The following is a 21,603-nucleotide window of genomic DNA, read 5'->3' as shown; positions in this document are numbered from 1 at the left end:
TAGAGCCGAGAGCGAGCTAAGAGGACACGTTCCTGGCTGATGAAGTTTGCTCACCCACAGCCTTTGCAGCGCTGTCCAGCCAGGCTTTCAGAGACAGGCCAAGCACACCAATTCGTTTTGCATCGGCAGGAAAGTGTTTTATTGCAAGAAGCAGCAAGGAAACAAAACTCAGGGACAGCTTCCAGGGCCCCGCCTGGGACAATCTTCTGCCCACAACCTGCCCCCGATACCCAATTTATGCCAGGTGGGAGGGGGCAGCCGTACTATATAATGGGCACTCAGTGAGGCAGGTGCTGGGCTCAGGCTGATGGTCTCAGTGCCTGCTGCGGGGGCTGGGCACCTAGATTTTCACTCGTGCAGATGGGAACTGGGCACCCAGCATGGGAACCCCCCCGCAGGCCTGAAGCTGCTGGCCTGTGGGATAAGGGGAGACACTCAATGTATTTGTGGAAAACATTGTCCCAGGAGGGGCAGGGACAGGGATGGGGCAGGAAAGCCCCCAGCAGCGAAAGCGGGGGAACAGGGGCCTCCCTGCTCCCAGCCCATGGCCAGAGCCCGGGGTCTACAGGATTCTGTCGAAGTGCACGGGCAGCCTCTGCCTACAGCCCACGCGGATCCTGCGGTTCCGGGTGCTGGCCCTGTAAACACAGCGCCCCGGGCGGGAGCCGGGCCTCACCCGGCAGATGGTGAGGCTGAAGGATGCGTTACTGTCGCAGTTGCGTCCGTGGCATCTCCCTGCATAAGTGCAGATGGCCTGGACCTGGTTGGCGGGGGCGTGGATGAAGGTGTTGGTGGGTTTGCAGACAGGGCGGGTCAGCCCTCGGCGCTGCATTATGCGGTTGCAGTAGAGCCGATCGTTGCCACTCTTGGGGAAGTCAACATGTCGGTTCAGGAACTGCCGGTAGTTGGCGCCTTCGCTGAGTTGGGCCAGGCAGGCGGCCAGCAGGACCAGGGTCAGGAAGAGCAAGGGGTGGGGTCCCTTTGGGGCCATCGCTGTGTCTGTCACTGGATCAACCTGCAGTGGGGAGAGGGGGTGATGGATGAAGACAGCGTGGGGTGGGAATCTGCCTTCTCCATGGAACCTCCTGGGCCTGAACCCCTCCCCCTGCCAGGCCATTCCACCCCTTAAGCTTCATGACCCCAACCGAGATCAGGGTCCTTGTTGTGTCAGATGGAAGCAGATTTCTGGCACTTAACATCAAAAAGGTCGTAGAGCAGTTTTTAAACTAAGGGTTGGGGGAAAAGCTAACAGGTGTGGAAGAGCACATGATTCGGACAGAGACATCCCTTAGGGGAGGATCTACTTGTGACAGTGTACCCCATAAGGCTTTATGGGGGCTGCTTACAAAGGTATATATGATGTAACTGGAATAGAGTGTTACATGGCATATGTAGCAAAACTCTATTCCAGTTACATCATATATACCTTTGTAAGCACCCCCCATAAAGCCTTATGGGGTACACTATCACACTACTAATGGAGATTCACTGTGTCCTAATAAGGAGGAGAGGACGGAAGATGATAAAATACAGGTAGGATCTGATGAGAAACAGTCAAATGAAAAAAAGTCTCATTCAGTTACATCATGTAATGGCAGACAGCTAACTAGTGACAAGTTTTTAAAGTGCTTATATACAAATGCTAGAAGCCTAAATAATAAGATGGGTGAACTAGAGTGCCTTGTATTAAATGAGGAGATTGACATAATAGGCATCACAGAAACTTGGTGGAATGGGGATAATCAATGGGACACAGTAATACCAGGGTACAAACTATATCGGAAGGACAGAACAGGTGGTGCTGGTGGGGGAGTGGCACTATATGTGAAAGAAAATGTAGAATCAAATGAAGTAAAAATCTTAAATGAACCAAACAGTACTGTCGAATCTCTATGGATAGTAATTCCATTCTTGAACAATAAGAATACAGCAGTAGGGATATATTGCTGACCACCTGATTAGGATGGTGATAGTGACTGTGAAATGCTCAGGGAGATTAGAGAGGCTACTAAAATAAAAAACTCAATAATAGAGGAGGATTTCAACTATCCCCATATTGACTGGGTAGAATCATAGAATATGAGGGTTGGAAGGGACCTCAGGAGGTCATCTAGTCCAACCCCCTGCTCAAAGCAGGACCAATCCCCAGACAGATTTTTGCCCCAAATCCCTGAATGCCCCTCCAAAATTGAACTCACCACCCTGGGTTTAACAGGCCAATGCTCAAAACAACTGAGCTATCCCTCCCCTGTGCATGTTACTACAGGATGGAATATAGAGATAAAGTTTCTTGACACCTTAAATGACTGCTTCTTGGAGCAGCTAGTCCTGGAACCCACAAGAGGAGAGGCAATTCCTGATTCAGTCCTAAGTGGAGCACAGGATCAGGTCCAAGAGGTGAATATAGCTGGACCCCTTGGTAATAGTGACCATAATATAATTAAAATTAACATTTATGTGGCAGGGAAAACACCACAGTGGCTGAACACTGTAGCGTTTAATTTCAGAAAGAGGAACTATACAAAAAGGAGGAGGTTAGTTAAACAGAAATTAAAAGGTAAAGGGCCAAAAGTGAAATCCTTGCAAGCTGCATGGAAACTTTTTAAAGACACCATAATAGAGGCTCAACTTAAATGTAAACCCCAAATTAAACACCATAGTAAGAGAACCAAAAATGAGCCACATTGGCTAAACAACAAAGTAAAAGAAGCAGTGAGAGGCAAAAAGACATCCTTTAAAAAGTGCAAGTTAAATCCTAGTGAGGAAAATAGAAAGGAGCATAAACTCTGGCAAATGAAGTGCAAAAATGTAATTAGGAAGGCCAAAAAAGAATTTGAAGAACAGTTAGCCAAAGACTCAAAAAGTAATAGCAACATTTTTTTAAAGTACATCAGAAGCAGGAAGCCTGCTAAGCAACTAGATGGGCCACTGGATGATCAAGATGATAAAGGAGCACTCAAGGGGGATGAGGCTATTGTGGAGAAACTAAATGAATTCTTTGCATCAGTCTTCACGGTTGAGGATGTGAGGGAGGTTCCCAAACCTGAGCCATTCTCTTTAGGTGACAAATCTGAGGAACTGTCCCAGATTGAGGTGTCATTAGAAGAGGTTTTGGAACAAATTGATAAATTAAACAGTAATAAGTCACCAGGACCAGATGGGATTCAAGCAGGAGTTCTGAAGGAACTCAAATGTAAAACTACAGAACTACTAACTGTAGTCTGTAACCTATAATTTAAATTAGCATCTGTACCAAATGACTGGAGGATAGTTAATGTGATGCCAATTTTTAAAAAGGGCTTCAGAGGTGACCCCCACAATTACAGGCCAGTAAGCCTGACTTCCGTACTGGGCAAACTGTTTGAAACTATAGTAAAGAACAGAAGTGTCAGACACCTAGATGAACATAATTTTGGGGGAATAGTCAACATGGTTTTTGTAAAGGGAAATCATGCCTCACCAATCTACTAGAAATCTTTGGTGGGGGCGGGTGTCAAAAAGCATGTGGACAATGAGGATCCAGTGGTTATAGTGTATTTAGACTTTCAGAAATCCTTTGACAAGGTCCCTTGCCAAAGGCTCTTATCCAAAGTAAGCAGTCATGGGATAAGAGGGAAGGTTCTCTCATGGACTGGTAACTGGTTAAAAGATAGGAAACAAAGGGTAGGAATGAATGGTCAGTTCTCAGAATGGAGAGAGGTAAATAGTGGTGTCCACCAGGGGTCTGTACTGGGACCAGTCCTATTCAACATATTCATACATGATCTGGGAAAGGGGGTAAACAGTGAGGTGGCAAAGTGTTAAGATGATACAAAGTTACAAGGGTAGTTAAGTCCAAAGCAGACTGTGAAGAATTGCAAAGGGATCTCACAAAACTGGGTGACTAGGCATGAAAATGGTAGATGAAATTCAATGTTGATAAATGCAAAGTAATGCACATTGGAAAACATAATCCTAACTATACATATACAATGATGGGGTCTAAATTAGCTGTTACCACTCAAGAAAGAACCTTGGAGTCATTGTGGATAGTTCCCTACAAACATCCACTCAATGTGCAGCAGCAGTCAAAAAAGCTAACAGAATGTTGGGAATCATTAAGAAAGGGATAGATAATAAGACAGAAAATATCATGTTGCCTCTATATAAATCCAAAGTATGCCCACATCTTGAATACTGCGTGCAGATGTGGCCATCCTATCTCACAAAAGATATATTGTACTTGGAAAAGGTTCAGAAAAAGGCAACAAAAATGATTAGGGTATGAAAAGGCTGCTGTATGAGGATTGATTAATAAGACTGAGACTTTTTAGCATGGAAAAGAGATGAATAAGGGGGGATATGACAGAGGTCTGTAAAATCATGACTGGTGTGGAGAAAGTAAATAATGAAGTGTTATTTACTCCTTCTCATAACACAGAAACTGGGGGCCACCAAATGAAATTAATAGGCAGCAGGTTTAAAACAAACAAAAGGAAGTATTTTTTCACACAACGTGCAGTCAACCTGTGGAACTCCTTGCCAGAGGATGTTATGAAGCCCAAGACTATAACAGGGTTCAGAAAAGAACTAAAATTCATGGAGGATACGTCCATCAATGGCTATTAGCTAGGATGGGCAGGGTGGTGTCCCTAGTCTCTGTTTGCCAGAAGCTGGGAATGGGCCACATTCTGGCAGGTGCTGCACAGACCCCGACTGAGATGAAGGCCCCTTTTTGCTCGGAGTGTCCCAGACACAGAGTGAAATGCAGGCAGCGCTCACGCTGCGCAGGGAGCAGGGAAGGGAAGGGTTCTTCTCCCCCCGTTACAGGTGGGGAGGCTGAGCAGAGAGAAGTTAGCGTTGGGGGTTTTCAGCTCCCTCTGGCTTCCCAAGTCCCATGGACACACCCCAGAGTTTGGCCTGCATCTGGGGGGGACTTGGAAATCCACATCCTAAGAAACAGGGAATGAACCCCAGGCTCCTAGACCCAGTGGGGGCACACGACGAGCAGAGCAGCCGGCCAGGAACTGAACTCAGTGTTACTGCTTTGTCTGCAGTGCATCCAGTGTCCTGACTCCCAGTCCCAGCCGCCCTTCCTCTGACCACTAGATGCCACTCGCCACCCAGAGCTAGGGCGAGAACCCAGGAATCCTGACTCCACATGCCCTCTCCCCCCCATGTTCCTCTCACTCTCTTGCCAAGTTTCTGATCTCAGTTCCCAGGGTCAATGCAGAGTCACTCCCTGAGTGCAATGGGGTCAGGGCTGGATTCTGCTCCCAGCCCCCCTGGGTCAATCCACAGTGGCCCTCCCTCTGCATTTCCCCCCTGGCTGTGTCTGTTCTCAGCTCACCTGAGTCCTGGGGCTCCCGTCAGAGATGGATCCAGTTGCCAGCAGAGCTGAAAGTTTCTAATTCTCCTTCCCTCCGCCAAGCCCCTTATATAAATCCCGACCAGTTGAGGAGGAGTGGGGCAGCTCCTCCCACTGAGGGGCCCAGAAGTGCTGGGTGTGGCAGGGAGTTAGGGGGGAAGCAGGCACAGGGCAGGGTCCTGAGACACTGAGAACCCCACATCCCCTGTATCTGGTGCACCTGAACCCTGGGGTTCTGGCTTCCAGCCTGCCTGAGCTCTAATCCACAAGACTCCACTCCCCTTCCAGAGCCTGGTTCGAACCCAGGTGTCCTTACCCAGCTGCCCCAGTGAACCTACCCTGTAACAGGTATAACCTGGGTGCCCTGGGTACCCCATAACCACAACCCCCACCTGGACCCTCCCCAGGTTTCCTGAGCAGGTCATCAAAAGAGGGGCACTGACCCATCCAGGGGAGAGGCAGGCCTGGCCTGTGCCCAGCAGATTCTTGGATAACAGTCCTCCCCCCACCCCCTAGCTGCACCTGAACCCCAGGGCCAGGGGGAAGGGTGAGGGCTGGAGGGGGTATGGGCGGGATGGGAACTGGCTGGGGCTTGGTGTCCTGTCTCCTGGGTCTGTGTCCTGCCCTCTGCAGAGTGTATGTGTTTGTGTGTGAGTGAGTGAACAGTGTGCAGGAGTGTGTATGTGAGCAGTGTGTATGTGGGCAGTGTGTACGGGTGTGCATGAGTGTGTGTGTCTGTGTTGAGAGTGTCTCTGGGTGTGTAACACAACCCCGGTAGAGTTTGTGGTGCCAGGGGAGTGTTACAGAGCTGACCGGACACAACACCCCAGCACAGATTGTAATCTCATCCTGGATGGCCTCTGGTTGCCTGCAACGCTGGCTCTCCTCCGGCCCGGGGTATCCTCTGCCCAACCTGCCAACCCTGTGCAGTGTCACTGAACTGAAATAAATTGTGTGTTCGTGTGTGTGCAAAGTGCATGTGTGTGTATGGGTGTTTTCTCAGTGTGTTTATGTCACTCTGTACCTGGGGTGCATTTGTGCCTGTGTCTGGCTGATCTCGGGCTTTCTCACCAGTGATCTTGTTGCCATCTGAGCCCCTGTTATAGTAGGGGAGGCCAGGCTTGGCCTAGGGGGATCTGGAACAGGCCGGGCTGGCTGGGCCCAGGAGGATCTGGGGCAGACAGGGGTGGCTGGATACACTGTCCAGTCTGATGCTCTGTTTCTTCTCTGTCTTTTCCCCCTGACTTGCTCGGACCCCACAGATAACGACCGGGGAGGGGCTGGCTCCAGGGGCCAGTTCCCAGCCACCACTCTCCACTGGCACCGACTGTGGAGCCCTGCCAGGTCCTCTCTGCACCGGCTCCTGTCCCATTCTCCTGCAGTGTCCTCTGTGCTCATGGGCTCGGGGCTTTGACACCCCCACAGTCCCGGGGAAGGCCCAGATCTGGTCCTACTGGGGCTACCCACGACCCCGTCAGCCTGGTCTGGCCCCAGAGCATCCTGGGCAGGGAGCGAGGCCCGAACGCCTGTCCCGCGCTGCCCAACCCCACTAGCTCCCTGGGCATCAGTTGGTGGTTGGGCCATTGCTGGGTCCCTCCCCGTGGTCTGGGGCAGGTCGCTCTCCCTGGGACAGGGGGGAGGGGAAACCCTGCACATACAGGCAAAGTTTCACAACCCCGAGGCCCCTGGGCTGAGGCTGGGGAAGTCGGCGAGGCAGGGGGGTGTTGGAATTTAGGCAGTAAGAGCTGGGGGAGGTGATGGGAAATGTCATGGCTGGATGCCCACGGGGTGCAGAGCCCACCTGGGAGAGCTGAGAGCGAGCAAAGAGGACACGTTCCTGGCTAAGGAAGTTTCCCACCCACAGCCTTTGCAGTGATGTCCAGCCAGGCTGGCTGGGACCCTCCTTCCAGAGATAGGCCAAGTTGAGGTTTGTCTCCTCGGGAAAGGATCAGGGTGCGTCTCAGTCCCTCCGTGTCACCCCCGGCCCCTTTGTCCATACCCAGAACAGGACACCCCTCCCCGTGCAGGTTTCGTTTCTTCCTGGAGCGTTTCCTTCACTTCACACCCCACAGCTCAGCATCAGGCTCAGCAAGGCAAAATGCCCCCAGCCTCCCAAACACACCGACTGGTTCTGCACTGGCAGGAAAGTGTTTTATTGCAAGAAGCAGCAAGGAAAGAAAACTCAGGGACAGCTTCCAGGGCCCCGCCTGGGACAATCTTCTCCCGCAACCTGCCCCCGATACCCAATGGGGGAAAGGGGGTCTGGCTGTACTGAATGATGGGCACCCAGCAAGGGGGTGCTGGGCTCAGGCTGCGGGTCTCAGTGCCAGCTGGGCTGGGGGAGAGGGGGCTGGATACCTGGATTTTCACTCATGTGGATGGGAACCGGACGCCCAGTGTGGTAAATCCTCCCACAAGCCCGAAGCTGCCGGCCTGCGGAATAAGGGGAGACACTGAATGTCCCTGTGGAGACTCATGGCGGGTGTTGTGCAGGAGGGGCAGGGAGCTCCCAGTGACAGGGGGCTACCCAGGAGTGAGAGACGGAGCAGGGACCCCTCTGCTCCCAGCCCATTGCTGACGCCTGGGATCTACAGGATTCTGAGGAAGTGCACGGGCTGCTGCTGCTGGTTACAGGCCACGCGGATCCTGCGGGTCTGGGGTATTTCCCTGTATATACAGCGCGGTGGGCGGCGGGGGCTGAACACCAGCAGGCACGTGGTGAGGCGGAAGGCTGTGAGGCTGTCGCACTGGTTGAGGCTGGGGTAGACGCATCTCCCTTTGCGGCTGCAAATGGCTCCAACCTGTCTGGTGGGAGCATGGATGAAGGTGTTGCTGGGTCTGCAGCCAGAGTGGGTCAGGCTGAGGCGCCGCATCATGGCTTTGCAGTAGCTCTGGTCAGTGGGGGGTCTGGTCTTGGGGAAATCAACGTGTTCGCTCACAAACCGCTGGCAGCTGCTGGGTAGTACAATGTTCTGGGCCAGGGTCAGGAAAAGGAAGGGGCAGGATCCCCTCAGGGCCGTGGCCCTGTCTGTCACTGGATCGACCTGAGGTGAGGTGTGGGGAGGGAAATAGATGGAGACAGCGTGGAGTGGGGATTTGCCTTCTCCATGGAACCCTAAACCCTCCCCTGCCAACTGATTCTATCTCTAAAGCCTGAATAACCTGACCGAGATCAGGACCCCGCTGTGCCAGGTGCTGCACAGACCCTGACAAAGATCAGGGCCCCTTTCTGCTCAGAGTGTCGCAGACACAGAGTGAAATGCAGGCAGCGCTCACGCTGCGCAGGGAGCAGGGAAGGGAAGGGTTCTTCTCCCCCCGTTACAGGTGGGGAAACTGAGCAGAGAGAAGTTAGCGTTGGGGGTTTTCAGCTCCCTCTGGGGTTCCAAGTCCCATGGACACACCCCAGGGTTTGGCCTGGAGACTCCGGGGGGGTCTTGGAAATCCGCATTCTAAGAAACAGGGAATGAACCCCAGGGATCCTAGACCCAGTGGAGACACAGGACGAGCAGAGCAGCTGGCCAGGAACTGAACTGTCAGCGTTACTGCTTTGTCTGCAGTGCATCCAGTGTCCTGACTCCCAGTTCCAGCCACCCTTCCTGTGACCACTAGACGCCACTCCCTTTCCAGAGCCGGGGTGAGAACCCAGGAGTCCTGAGTCCACATGTCCCCCCGTGTTCCTCTCACTCTCTTGCCAAGTTTCTGATCTCAGTCCCCAGGGCCAATGCGGAGTCACTGCCTAAGTGCCATGTGGTCAGGGCCGGATTCTGCTCCCAGTCCCCCAGAGTCAATCTGCAGTGCCCCTCCCTCTGCGTTTCCCCCCGGCTGGGTCTGTTCTCAGCTCACCCGAGTCCTGGGGCTCCCGTCAGAGATGGATCCAGCTGCCAGCAAAGCTGAGTATCTCTCAGTCTCCTTCCCCTTTGGGTGTCATTATATAGAGCCTGATCAGGCAGTTGGGGTGCAGCAGCCCCTCCCACTGCGGGGACCAGAGATGCAGACTAGGACAGTGATTTTGGGGGGGAAGCGGGCACAGGGCAGGGTCCTGAGACAATGTGAGCCTCACAGCCCCAGTGTTTGGTGCACCTGCCTCTGTGATCCTCAACCCAGTGTTTCCCCAAGAATGGAAATGGAACCCAGGAGTCCTGGCTTTCAGTCTCCCTGAGCTCTAATCCATGCGATCCCACACACCTCCCAGAGCCAGGTTCAAATCCAGGAGTCCATACCCAGGTGCCCCAGTGAATCCACCCCATTACAGGTTTAACCTGGGTGCCCTGGATACCCCATAACCACAACCCCAAGCTAGTCCCTGCCCAGGGTCCCTGATCAGATCCCTGGGCATCAAGAGGGGCAGTGACCCATCCAGGGGAGGGGCAGGCCTGGCCTGTGCCCAGCAGATTCTTGGATCACAGTCCTGCCCCTCCCCCCAGTTGCACCCAAGGCTCAGGGCCAGGGGGAAGGGCGAGGGCTGGATGGGACATGGGGGGTTGGGTAGGGACTGGATGGGGCTTGGCGTCATCTTTCCTGGGGCTGCCCCCTGCCCCCTGCAGTGTGTGTGTGTGTGTGCGTGAGGGAGAGAGCAGTGTCCAGTGCACGAGTGTGTGTGTGTGTGTGTATCTGAACAGCACAGGTGAGTGTGCATGTGAGCAGTGTGCAGGAGTGTGTGTGTGTGAGTGTATGAGGGTGGTGTCTAACCAATGGCTATGAATGGGGGTGTGAGTGTGTACGTGTGTGAGAAGTGAATACGGGTGTGCATGTTTATCTGAGCGTTTGTATCTGTGCAGGATGTGTGTGTGTCTCTGGATGTGTAACACACGCCCTGAAGAGTTTGTGGTGCCAGGGGAGTGTTACACAGCTGAACACACACAACCCCCCAGCACAGTGTGTAGCCCTGTCCTGGACACCCCTGGCTGCCAGTAACACCCCACCCGGGACTGGCTCTCTTCCAGGCTGGGGTATCCTCTGCCCAACCTGCCAGGTCTGTGCAGTGTCACTGAACTGAAATAAATTGTGTGTGTGTTCAAAGTGTGTCTGGGGAGGGGGTGTTGTCAGTGTGTTTGTGTCACTCTGGGCCCGGGGCACATTTGTCCTTGTGTCTGGCTGATCTGGGGCTTTCTCACCAGCCGACTTTGTCGCTATCTGATCCCCTGATGTGTCCTGTTGAAGTAGGGGAGGCCGGGCTGGCTGGGCCAGGGGGATCCGGGGGAGGCCGGGCTGGCTGGTCCCAGGGGGATCTGGGGGAGGCCGGGCTGGCTGGGCCAGGGGGATCTGGGGGAGGCCGGGCTGGCTGGGCCAGGGGGATCTGGGGGAGGCTGGGCTGGCTGGGCCCAAGGGGGATCCAGGGCAGGTTGGGCTGTCTGGGCCCAGGGGGATCCAGGGCAGGCTGGGCTGGGCCCAGGGGGATCCTGGTGGGCTGGGCTGGCTGGCTCCAAAGCTGGTTCCCAGCCATCCCTCTCCACTGGCACCGGCCATGGGGGCCCTGCCAGGCTCCTCTACACCGGTCCTGTCCCCTTCACCCTGTAGTGTTCTCCGGTGCTCATGGGCGTGGGGCTTTGACACCCCCACAGTCCCGGGACAGGCCCATATCTGGCCCTAATGGGGCTGCCCATGACCCCCTCAGCTTGGACCAGCCCCAGCCCATCCTGGGCAGTGAGCAAGGCCCAGGGCCTGTCCTGCACTGCCCAGCCCCGCTGGCTCCACGGATGTCAGTTGGTGGTTGGGATGTCGCAGGTATCGGATACGATCCCCTCTGGCCCTTGTGGTCTGTGGCAGGCTGCTGTCACCATGACGGTTGGGAAGATCCTCCACACACAGGGGAAGTTTCCCAACTCTGGGGCAATGGGCTGAGGCTGGGGAAATCAGCAAAGGAACAGGGTTGAGGGGTGTGTGACTTTAGGAGGAAAAAGGATTCCATTGAAGGCCCTGAACAGATGGTGGATCAGAAGGAAAAATGCCCAAATTGGGGCCACACGACTGCCAGACAAAGCCGTGTGGATTGCTCCGCGAGCTCTGCCCCATCGAACAGCTTGTGTTTCCGTGCAGCCAGATGTGAGGTCACCCCTCTGCCATCGCAGATTGCTGTGGCTAGAAGGTGGAATTCAGTCCTTGGGGGGATAAACAGGGATGTAGCGCTGCAGTGCATGGACCCCAGGAGCCAAAGCATGACCCTGAAACAGTTCAACATTTGTAATGAAGGTTCGGGGACCCAGAGCTCTTGGCCTGCTCTGTCCCATGGCAAACACACCGCTATGGATATTTGTAAACCTTCTGTTCAGGCTCAGGAAAAGGAGGACAAACAGTTGAAGCAGGCGACATGTAAAGTATCAAGCCTGGCTTTCATTTCAAACACCAACCTTGTGACCCAGTAGTGAGCGGGGTGGATTGACCTGGGAATGTCCTTTAGTTTTACTGGGACTGTCTGCATGGGGGATGGGAGAGCAGGGGATGACTTTAGGTGAGGGACGGTACCTGAGCCTGTAACCTGAGCCAGGAAGAGGGGTGGGGCGAGTTTGCCCAGGAAACTGGACAAAGGGAGTGGGGGAGAGAAGGAGGAGGAGAGAACCTGCTGGAGGAGTTTTTGGTTTCAGTTTTGGGCTGGCTGGGAAGATGCAGGAAACCCCAAATCTGGGGTCTAAGATCCTTGCTCCCCAGAGGGACCTGGCTGAGGGGTCCTGGTTGTACCTACAAGCCCTGCTTGGGACTGTGTCCTGTTGTCAAATAAACCTTCTGTTTTACTGGCTGGCTGAGAGTCACGGTGAATCGCAGGAAGTGGGGGGTGCAGGGCCCTGACTCCCCCACACTCCGTGACAATCCTTTATTCCCCTTCTCTCTAGCTGCAGAGAGGTTTTATAAGGAACCCCCGGCCTCCATGTGGCAGGCTTTGAGATGGCATTAAAGATGGTAATTGGTGTCTTCTTTGGAGAGAAGAGCCATTAGTTGAGATTGGTTGGCGCTGTCACGGCTGCTATTGTTAAAGTCCCATCCAACTTCCCTTAAGACAAAACAAGGCAAACACACAGAAAAGGGGAGAGAGAAGAACAGCAAAGGGAGAAATGCAGCTTCTGTCTCTGGTGTTGACTCACACGGGCAGGTCTGGTTCGGTCAGAACATATCTTAGGATGAGGGTAGAGATGGTCAGGAGATGTTGGGGGTGGCAGACATGATGGTGGAGCTTGTTCCATCCCCTTCTTTCAGTCAGCCAGTGCTGTGCTAGCCAGGGTCTCTTTCTGAGGACCCCAAAGGGAGTGATGCATGGCACAGCCCATCTCCTTGTTATTTAATTCACCAGTTAGGCCTAATTTCCAACACACAAATATCAGTTCACCGATTCCCAGTCCCACACTTCTCTCGTGTACCAGGCATGATCTTAACACAGGCCTCAAGTTATATGGGGAGACCCTTTTGTTTAAACTAATTCACTCTCTGTGTTCCTTTTGTGTCCTTTCCCATCAGCATTTGCTTTTATTGTGTCACTTTATGAATTTTTCACTCACTTTGCTCTGTTGAGGTCACAATTAGGGTACATTTATAGCTCTAGTTAACACAACAACAGTTAGTCTAAATTTGGGGTCTAGCAGGTTGTTTCTGCTAGAAGGAGAAATTGGATAGAGTTACGCATTTCTTTGATTCAATTCTGTTTATTTAGAAACTCTGTACAAAGTCCTATTTCCCTGCACAAAGGAGGAAGCAAAGAGCAGAAGACGGTTTCTTTGCGCACAGTTCCAGACCCCTTTCCAGGCAACACTCTGCTCAAAATCTCTCTCTCTCTCTAGGTTTTTCTCTGGGCCATGTTCCCAGAGCTTATTCTAACTGTGTCTTTGGCTTTCTGCTGCTTCTCTGTCAGCTTCTCTGCTGTTTCCTCTACTTCTTTTACAGATATACTTCCCCTCCACTAAACAATCCCCAGCAAAACCACTGGTCCCACATATACCTCACATGTGCTTGTGTTTTGGGTGGAGGCTGCTATTGTTTCAGCTAGCTGCTTCAATAAAAGAGCTTAGTTATTTCTTACATTTAATCAATGATGAAGCACGTCTGATACACTGATCACTTCCAAGATTTAACCTAATCCACAACAACGCCTCTTGGCCCCGTCTTAGCTTTGCCCATCGTCTCAGTGGAGCCTAAAATGGGGACCTCCTAAGCAACCAACCCCAGACAGAGGCAGAAGAGACATAATGTAACAAATTACAAATTTCACTATTTGCATAGTTACATGTGGCCAGACTTTTAAAGGTATTTAGGCACTCAGATGCCTAACGGCTTTGAAAATCCTACTAGATCACTAAATACCTTTAAAAATCTGCCCCCTAGTATCCTTCTGTCAAGATATTTTCACCCCCCACCCCCGCAAAAAAAATTACTGCCTGATTTCCTTTTATCCATAGAATCATAGAGTATGAGGGTTGGAAGGGACCTCAGGAGGTCATCTAGTCCAACCCCCTGCTCAAAGCTGGACCAATCCCCAACTAAATCATCCCAGCCAGGGCTTTGTCAAGCCTGACCTTAAAAACCTCTAAGGAAGGAGATTCCACCACCTCCCTCGGGAACCCATCCCAGTGCTTCACCACCCTCCTAGTGAAATAGTTTTTCCTAATATCCAACCTAAACCTCCCCCACTGCAACTTGAGACCATTGCTCCTCGTTCTGTCATCTGCTACCACTGAGAACAGCCTAGCTTCATCTCAAGAACCCTCTTTCAGGTAGTTGAAGGCTGCTATCAAATCCCTCCTCACTCTTCTCTTCTGCAGATTAAACAATCCCAGTTCCCTCAGCCTCTCCTCATAAGTCATGTGCTCCAGCCCCCTAGTCATTTTTGTTGCCCTCCGCTGGACTCTTTCCAATTTTTCTACATCCTTCTTGTAGTGTGGGGCCCAAAACTGGGCACACAACTCCAAATGAGGCCTCACCAGTGCTGAGTAGAGGGGAATGATCACATCCCTCGATCTGCTGGCAATGCCCCTACTTATACAGCCCAAAATGCCATTAGCCTTTTTGGCAACAAGGGCACACCGTCGACTCATATCCAGCTTCTTGTCTATCCTGCACAGGGCCGGCTCCAGGCACCAGCTAAAGAAGCAGGTGCTTGGGGCGGCCAATACCAAGGGGTGGCCCTCTGGCCGCTATTGGGGCAGCACATCCGGGTCTTTGGTGGCAATTTGGCGGTGGATCCCTCAGTCCCTCTCGGAGTGAAGGACCCACTGCAGAATTGCCAATGAAGAGTGGAGCGGTGCGATTGCGCTGCCGTGGCTTTTATTTTATTTTTTTCCGCTTGGGGCGGCAGAAAACCTGGAGCTGGCCCTGATCCTGCAGGGGCTTCTTTCTGCAAGTCCCTGAGGAACGAACGTCTATTGTTTCTGTGAAATCTGCTGGCTGAGGGAGATCCCACCTATTGGGGGTCTAATGGAAAACTCATCTCTGTCACAATGTTTCCAGCCTCGATTTCCCCAGCTGTGATCCTTGGGATTCCAAGTTTCTCCCTTGATCTGTATGTACTTCACAAAGGACCCCAAAGCTGGTGAAGAATTCATTCATTAGGATCGCGGCTCCTGTCGCGGCCCTTTGATTTCTGATTGTGTAAACCTCAGGCCAGTCTGCAAAGCAGTCCATAGCTCCCAGCAGATATTGACAGCTGGCCTGTGTCTTAGACAAGGGCCCGAGAACATCAAAGGCAGTGCTCTCCATTGGTGCCCCCACAAGACCATGCTGCAAAGCATTTCTCCCAGTTTCAGGGGCAACCTTCTTTGCAATTCGTGCATCCCATTTTTTACACCACCCTTCCACATCCTGCCTGCATTTCACCCGCTACAAATTCTCTCTCAGCTTGAATAAGGTTCTTGCAATCCCCAAATGTCCAGCAGTTTTAAGATCACGACATAGCCTCAGAACTTCCTTTTTCAATATATCTGGTGCAACCAGCTGGTCCCTGTAGCCATCACCCGCTGGTTTCTCCCATCTCCTAGACAATAGGCCATTTTCTAACTCTACATTTCCCTGGAAAGCTTTGACCGCGGGATTCTTAGGGGATACCAGCTTCCCCAGTGACTGCATTCGCCAAATGATTTTGCAGTCACGCACTGTGCTGTATCCAGATCTACCCTGTGGAAGCTTTTAATTACTCAGTGACAATTCCTGCAAACTCACGTCCAGCATTCCAGTTGATGAACCGTGACATTTGCACTTGTGCAGATTATGGGACGAGAGGAGCCAGCCGTCACTCCTCAGTACCCGCATCCCCTGGAGAAGCCAACACCTTGCTCTCCTGCCTAGAGCGTGTTTACAATTAGCTGCCCCTGCAACAGTGTTTTTTAATACAGCGAAATGTAACTAGATACATCTAGGATCACAGAATGCCAGGAGCACTTATGGGATGGGGGACTCTATCCCGGGAAGCCGTGATTCTGAAAAAGATTTGGGTCATGATGGATAATCAGCTGAACATGAGCTCCCAGTGTGACTCTGTGGCCAAAAGAGCTACTGCCATCCTGGGATGCCTAAACAGGGGAATCTTAAGTAGGAGCAGAGAGATTATTTAACCTCTGTATTTGGCCTTGGTGTGACGGCTGCTAAAATACTGTGTCCACTTCTGGTGCCCACAATTGAAGAAGGATGTTGATACATTGCAGAGAGTTCAGAGAAGACTCTGGCCTGTGCTATACAAGAGGTCGGAGTAGATGATGACAGTGGTGCCTTCTGGCCTTGGAATCTATGAATCTATGAATAGGGCCCTACCAAATTCATGGTGCATTGTGGTCAATTTCACGGTCATAGGATTTTAAAAATTGTGCATTTCGTGATTTCAGCTATTTAAATCTGAAATTGCATGGAGTTGTAATTGTAGGGGCACTGACCCAAAAAGGGGCCGTGTGCATGTGGGGTGGCAACGTGATTATAGCGGGGAGTTGTGGTACCTCTACCCTTACTTTTGTGCTTCTGCTGGTGGCAGCGCTGCCTTCAGAGCTGGACAACTGGAGAGCAACAGCTGCTGGCTGGAGCTCAGCTCTGAAGGCAGAGCTGCCACCAGCAGCAGCAGCAGCGCAGAAATAAGGATGGCCTGGTATGGTAGCGCCACCCTTACGTCTGCGATGCTGCCTGCAGAGCTGGGCCCTCAGTCAGCAGCTAATGCTCTCGGGCTGCCCAGCTCTGAAGGCAGCAGCACAGAAGTAAGGATGGCATGGTATGGTATTGCCACCCTGACTTCTGCGCTGCTGCTGGCAGGGCATTCCCTTCAGAGCTGGGTACCCGGCCAACAGCCATCACTCTCCAGCCACCCAGTTCTGAAGGCAGTGCAGAAATCTGGGTGACAATACCATGACCCCCCTAAAATAACCTTGCAACTCCCTTTTGGGTCAGGACCCCCAATTTGAGAAATGCTGTTCTCCCCCATAAAATCTGTATAGTGTAGGGTAAAAGCACACAGAAGACCAAATTTCATGGGAGAAGACCAGATTTCATGGTCCGTGACACATTTTTCATGGCTGTGAATTTGGTAGGGCCCTATCTATGAACAAGGGCATCTGGACAAGGTGTTGACATTCCCAGGCCTGGGTGGGATTGTGAATTTGTAGCACTGCCATTCCTCTTCCCACCTGGCAAGCTGCCTCTCAGATGTCTGGAACTGGAAAGAGCCATTGCAGGGAATCATGGTCTGTCCTGGCTGCCAGCTTCCTCCCATGTAAATCATGATGAAAACGTAACCGTTGCTGCTAGCTCCTTTCAGGTGATGCAATACTTTCTCTCAGAAGAACTCAGGCTTGGGCTGTAATAAGCCACCATCCTCTCTAGTCCTTTGTGCCGTTGTGTCATTTCTGCCCTCAAACCGTAGGTGCCAGCCTCGGTGTGCAATGCAAAAGGGATTTTGAAACATGGATACCCAAAGAGGACAACTCGCAACGGCCCTGGTCAGCTCTGCAAATGCTACCTCATGCTCTGCTGACCACTTGGTTCCCTTTTCTCTCCCAGCCTGTGCAGCTGTTTGCAATGTTGGCAGCCCACAAATGAACCTTCTGCAGAGCTCAGCACAGCCGCAAGTTGGCCAGATCTGCCCGGCCTCAGTTTTCCTTTTCGTCAGTGGAAATTCCCTCCACACTGAGGGAATTCAGGATGATGTTGTGAAGGTCAAGCCTATAACAGGGTTCAAAAAAGAACTAGATAAATTGATGGAGGATATTAGCCAGGATGAGCAGGAATGGTGTCCCTAGCCTCTGTTTGCCGGAAGTTGGGAATGGGCGACAGGGGATGGATCACCTGATGATTCCCTGTTCTGTTCATTCTCTTTGGGGCACCTGGCATTGGCCACTGTTGGCAGACAGGATACTGGGCTAGATGGATCTTTGGTCTGACTCACTATGGCCGTTCTTATGCTCTTAACATGCACCAAGATATCTAGGTATAACAGACAGACTTAGAGAAGCATGTCAGGTTCACTTATACCTTCCTGATATATTCCCTCGATGGCCTGTAATGCCTCGTCCCTATTAGCTACTGGTGACCGTTGAAGGGCTATTCAATGGGCCAGTTTCCCCCAGTATCAGGGCCTGGACCAGTGCACTGCAACCTCTGTCCTCCTTGGACTGGGAGACCAGCTCCTGATTCTAATCAGAAATTCTGTCAGACTGTTCTGCTGTTCCCTATTTAACTGCACAGCTCTGTGCTGGAGCTAAGATTCCCCCGAGAGCTTGGGTCTCAAAACAACCACTCCCCGATCTTTACTTTGCTGGCAAGCCACCATCTCTTGAAGCTGCTATTCTGGTTTAGGACAACTTGTTCACCCCAAACTCTTTGCTTCACCCGAGCCGCAGCTTGTAAGGGAATTTCCGCCGGATGAATGTGTAGGACACCTTCCCTGGCACGTGATCCTACGATCTAATGATTTATTGCACAGTTATGAACCATCCAGTTATTAGCTCATCCTCTTGGCTACCCCATCTTCTTGCTCAGATTCAGCCAGTTTTTAAATCCAGTTGTCCCGGTGTTTGGATGGGGGAACATTCCCCAGTAAGGTGGGCCAGGTTTGGATCCCCGAGTCCCTCCCCTTGTTAGCGCTTTAGTCTGGTCTAAAACCTGTTAACGTTTGAGCCGGTGTCCTATTACACACAGATCAGTAGCCAAACCCCCATCATCGATGGGTAACACCTCACGTCTAGCCGTGGAGCTGATCCTTGTCACCCAAGTTGTGCCCCTTCAGCTTCGTGTGCCCCCCCATTTTGGGGGATTTCACGAGACATTTTTGATGCCAACAGTTTTTTTTATGGCCAGTTTTGTCACAGTGCCAGCATTTAACAGAACCACTTCCCTTAATTCTTGCATTATTGCCAATTTCCCCTTTTTTTTTACAAACCAAATGTATCCCTTTTTCTAATAGCGCACAAATGCCATGAACCAGACTAGAATCCCCTTCTCCATCATACGCTGTAGACACAGATCCACACTTGCAGGCCTCATGGCGATCAGCCTCCATCTTGCTCGCCAGCAGATTCTTCCTCTTCTCATTCATGGCTAAAAGGCAAGATTCAAAATCTGTGGCAAGTCGTACAGCCTCTCAGGGTGTCCTGGGCTGTCTTTCACTCCTCTGCAAGTCCAGCCAAATATCTGCAAACTGCCTCATTGCTGGTTTCTCCTGGAAGTCCTCCTCTGCCCATTTCAGTGAAATCACGTCCTCCGCTCTCCTTCTCGCACTTCATTGTGCATTGGCCAGCTCAGATTGATGGCTGCCTCCAAACCACATATCAAGGGTTTCTGCCAGATGTAGATAAAGTCAGTCTCTTTTCTGTGGGTAAGTTCTGCCCAACTGCCAGAGCTGGGCCACTTACATTGGCTGATATGACCCCACACCCTGTTTTTCTGTCCCTCTTCCCAGCCATTCATTTGGGCCACGATGTTAAACTTCAGCCCTTTCTGCAAAAGCTCCAGTTGCTGTTTTAATTCCCATTCGGGAGCCTCTAGATCTTGTTTAAAGAGCTTGTTTTACTGCCTTTTGGCCATCTGCAAGCACCTCCATTACTGGTTCCATCTGGCTTCAGTAGAAGTAGCAGCTTACAGTCTCTCTCCTTGGAAACTGGATCCCACTCCTGACAGCAGTGTCTACCCCTTTTTGACCCAAGTGGTTAGCCAAAATTCAGGGTCTAGCAGGTTGTTTCCATCAGGAAGAGAAACTGATGTTGGATTCCAGAGTTTCTCTCATGCAATCCTGTTTATGTACAAAGTCTTGTTTCCCTGAACACGGGAAGAATCAAACAGCAGGAGGCAGTTTCTTTGTTCATAGTTCCATGCCCCTTTCTAGCCAGCACTCTGCCCCAAAGCTCTCTCTCTCTACGCTTTTGTCAGGGCCACATTCCCAGTGTTTGTTTCAGCTGCATTCTTGGCTTTCTGCGGCTTCTTGCTCAGCTTCATTGCTGTTTCTCATGCTTATCTCTCTGAGACAGGCACACACCCCTCCATCAGACAACCTTCAGGGAAACCCCTCTACCCACATGTGTCTTACATATAACTGTGTTTGGGTGGAGGCTGCTAGCTATCTGGTTCTATAAATGAGCTTAATTATTACATTTATCAGTAATGAAGGATGGCTGTTCCACCCACCACTTTCAGTGGGGTTTAACCCAATCCTTGTTAGTACCTTTACAAGGGAAAAAACACCAGGTAGTAAAGGGCACTTTAATGTAACAGAGAAAACCGCAACTAGAACCAGTGATTGGACATTAGAGCTAGACACATTCAAGTTAGAAATGAGGCATGCATTTTTCACAGAGAAGTTAATAAATGGTAGATTTGCAATCTCTTATCATCAAGACTGGAGGCCTTTGTGGAAAATGCTTTAGCTAACCACAATTATTGCTCAACAGAAAAGTAACTGGATGAAATTCTCTGGCTTTTGCTATATAGGAAGTCAGAGTGGATTATTGAATCGTCTCTTGTATTTGGACTGTCAAAAGGAACATCCCAGCTCAAGTAATGTGCTTAAGGAGTCAATTCTGGGGACTGAACCTAGCTGTCCTATAGTCTAGACCACACTTTTAGCCACACAGCTACTCTCTGAAGGATACCTAAGTAGATGCTAACTCTTAGCTACAACCACAGACCACTGTTAATAAGCTGCATGAGCTGAGGCCCAGCGCTGCTTTGTGCTATTCCAGGCTGCAGAATGTGGCTTCAGGTGGAATTTTTTTTTTCTGACAGAAAAATGGGCTTTCCTGGCATAGTGATGATTTTTCATCAGAACCCCCAAACCTTAGCTTTTTGGACAAACTTTTCCCATTTCCAGTTGCTGAAAAGCTGGGGCAGGGGAATCATTTTTTCCACAAACAGTCAAATTTTCTCCCCTCCAGTCCCCCAGCACTGGATTGAGGTGGTGGAGGACACATTGAAGCCGTGATGGCTCTAACATCAGGAGGCAAAGAAAATGACCCCGCAGGAATTATTGCAGAAACCTCATGATTTGTAAGCTGATCTCGGGACGTTTGAGAGGCCTGGCTCGTGCCCTTTGGATGGCTGAGTTTAGCAGCACCCGGGGGGTTGGTTGCTGTCAAGTGTGTGGGACTGGATTTAATTATACAGGGCAAACTGCCAATTACCTCCCTCTCAAATGCCTCCTGCAGGTGCTCGGCTGTGCCTTCTGCACCTCCCTTTGGGTGAATCCACCCACCCTGCAGCCCCACAGGGTCCCAACTGTGTTAACGCCATGGACCCAGCTTCCATCTGCTGGCCACCCACTCCCCACTCCTCATGCCCGAGGCCAGCATTGTTTCGGTGAGGGCGGCCCTCTGATCCTAGACTCAGCCAGTGTTTCCTCCCACGGTTTCCTTTCCTCCCTTTGATTTAACTCCTGGCTGTCTGGTAGGTTTGTTGCAAACAAGTAACCCGGGGGCAGGGGTGGGGGTAGAATAAAAAATACTGCACATAACTCCCTCGCTCTCCACAGGGTGCGGCATGTGGCGCCTCAGAGGTGGGTGTGATCCCAGGTTAACAGCAGAGAACGAGCAGCCATTGCCACATCCCATCGCCCAGTGGAGTCACCAACTGTTAGCGCATTGCCCCAGCCTGGGTTGTGAAAACTTCCCCTGCGTGTGCAGGGTTTCCCCCTCCCCCCCCCCCCGACCATCCCGGGGAGAGCAGCCTGCCCCAGGCCACAGGGAGGGATCCAGCAACATCCCAACCACCAACCGTCACCCGGCCAGCCAGCGGGGCTGGGCTGCGCAGGCCCTAGGATGGGGGTTGGGGCTGGTCCAGGCTGCTGGGATGATGGACAGCCCCATTCGGGCCAA

The 21,603-nt window shown here is 51.7% G+C and overlaps 2 protein-coding genes across 2 annotated transcripts; both read right to left on the bottom strand.

Annotated features, from left to right (window-relative positions):
* Positions 1–414: 414 nt before the first annotated feature.
* Positions 415–5,375, bottom strand: LOC123347183 (ribonuclease-like). Its single transcript, XM_044984558.1, has 2 exons — positions 5,330–5,375; positions 415–1,015 (listed from the first exon to the last, which is right to left on the bottom strand). Exon 2 carries the CDS (start codon positions 989–991, stop codon positions 563–565), a length of 429 nt encoding a protein of 142 aa, XP_044840493.1. The 5' UTR covers positions 992–1,015; positions 5,330–5,375; the 3' UTR covers positions 415–562.
* Positions 5,376–7,935: 2,560 nt separating this feature from the next.
* On the bottom strand, positions 7,936–18,836 carry LOC123348357 (ribonuclease-like). The gene is made up of 2 exons (XM_044985875.1): positions 18,723–18,836; positions 7,936–8,391 (listed from the first exon to the last, which is right to left on the bottom strand). Exons 1-2 carry the CDS (start codon positions 18,834–18,836, stop codon positions 7,936–7,938), a joined length of 570 nt encoding a protein of 189 aa, XP_044841810.1.
* Between the last annotated feature and the right edge of the window lie 2,767 nt (positions 18,837–21,603).

Source organism: Mauremys mutica, chromosome 13 (genome assembly GCF_020497125.1).
Source record: "Mauremys mutica isolate MM-2020 ecotype Southern chromosome 13, ASM2049712v1, whole genome shotgun sequence".
NCBI classification, from domain to species: Eukaryota; Metazoa; Chordata; order Testudines; family Geoemydidae; genus Mauremys; species Mauremys mutica.
This window is presented reverse-complemented; position numbering and strand designations above follow the sequence as displayed.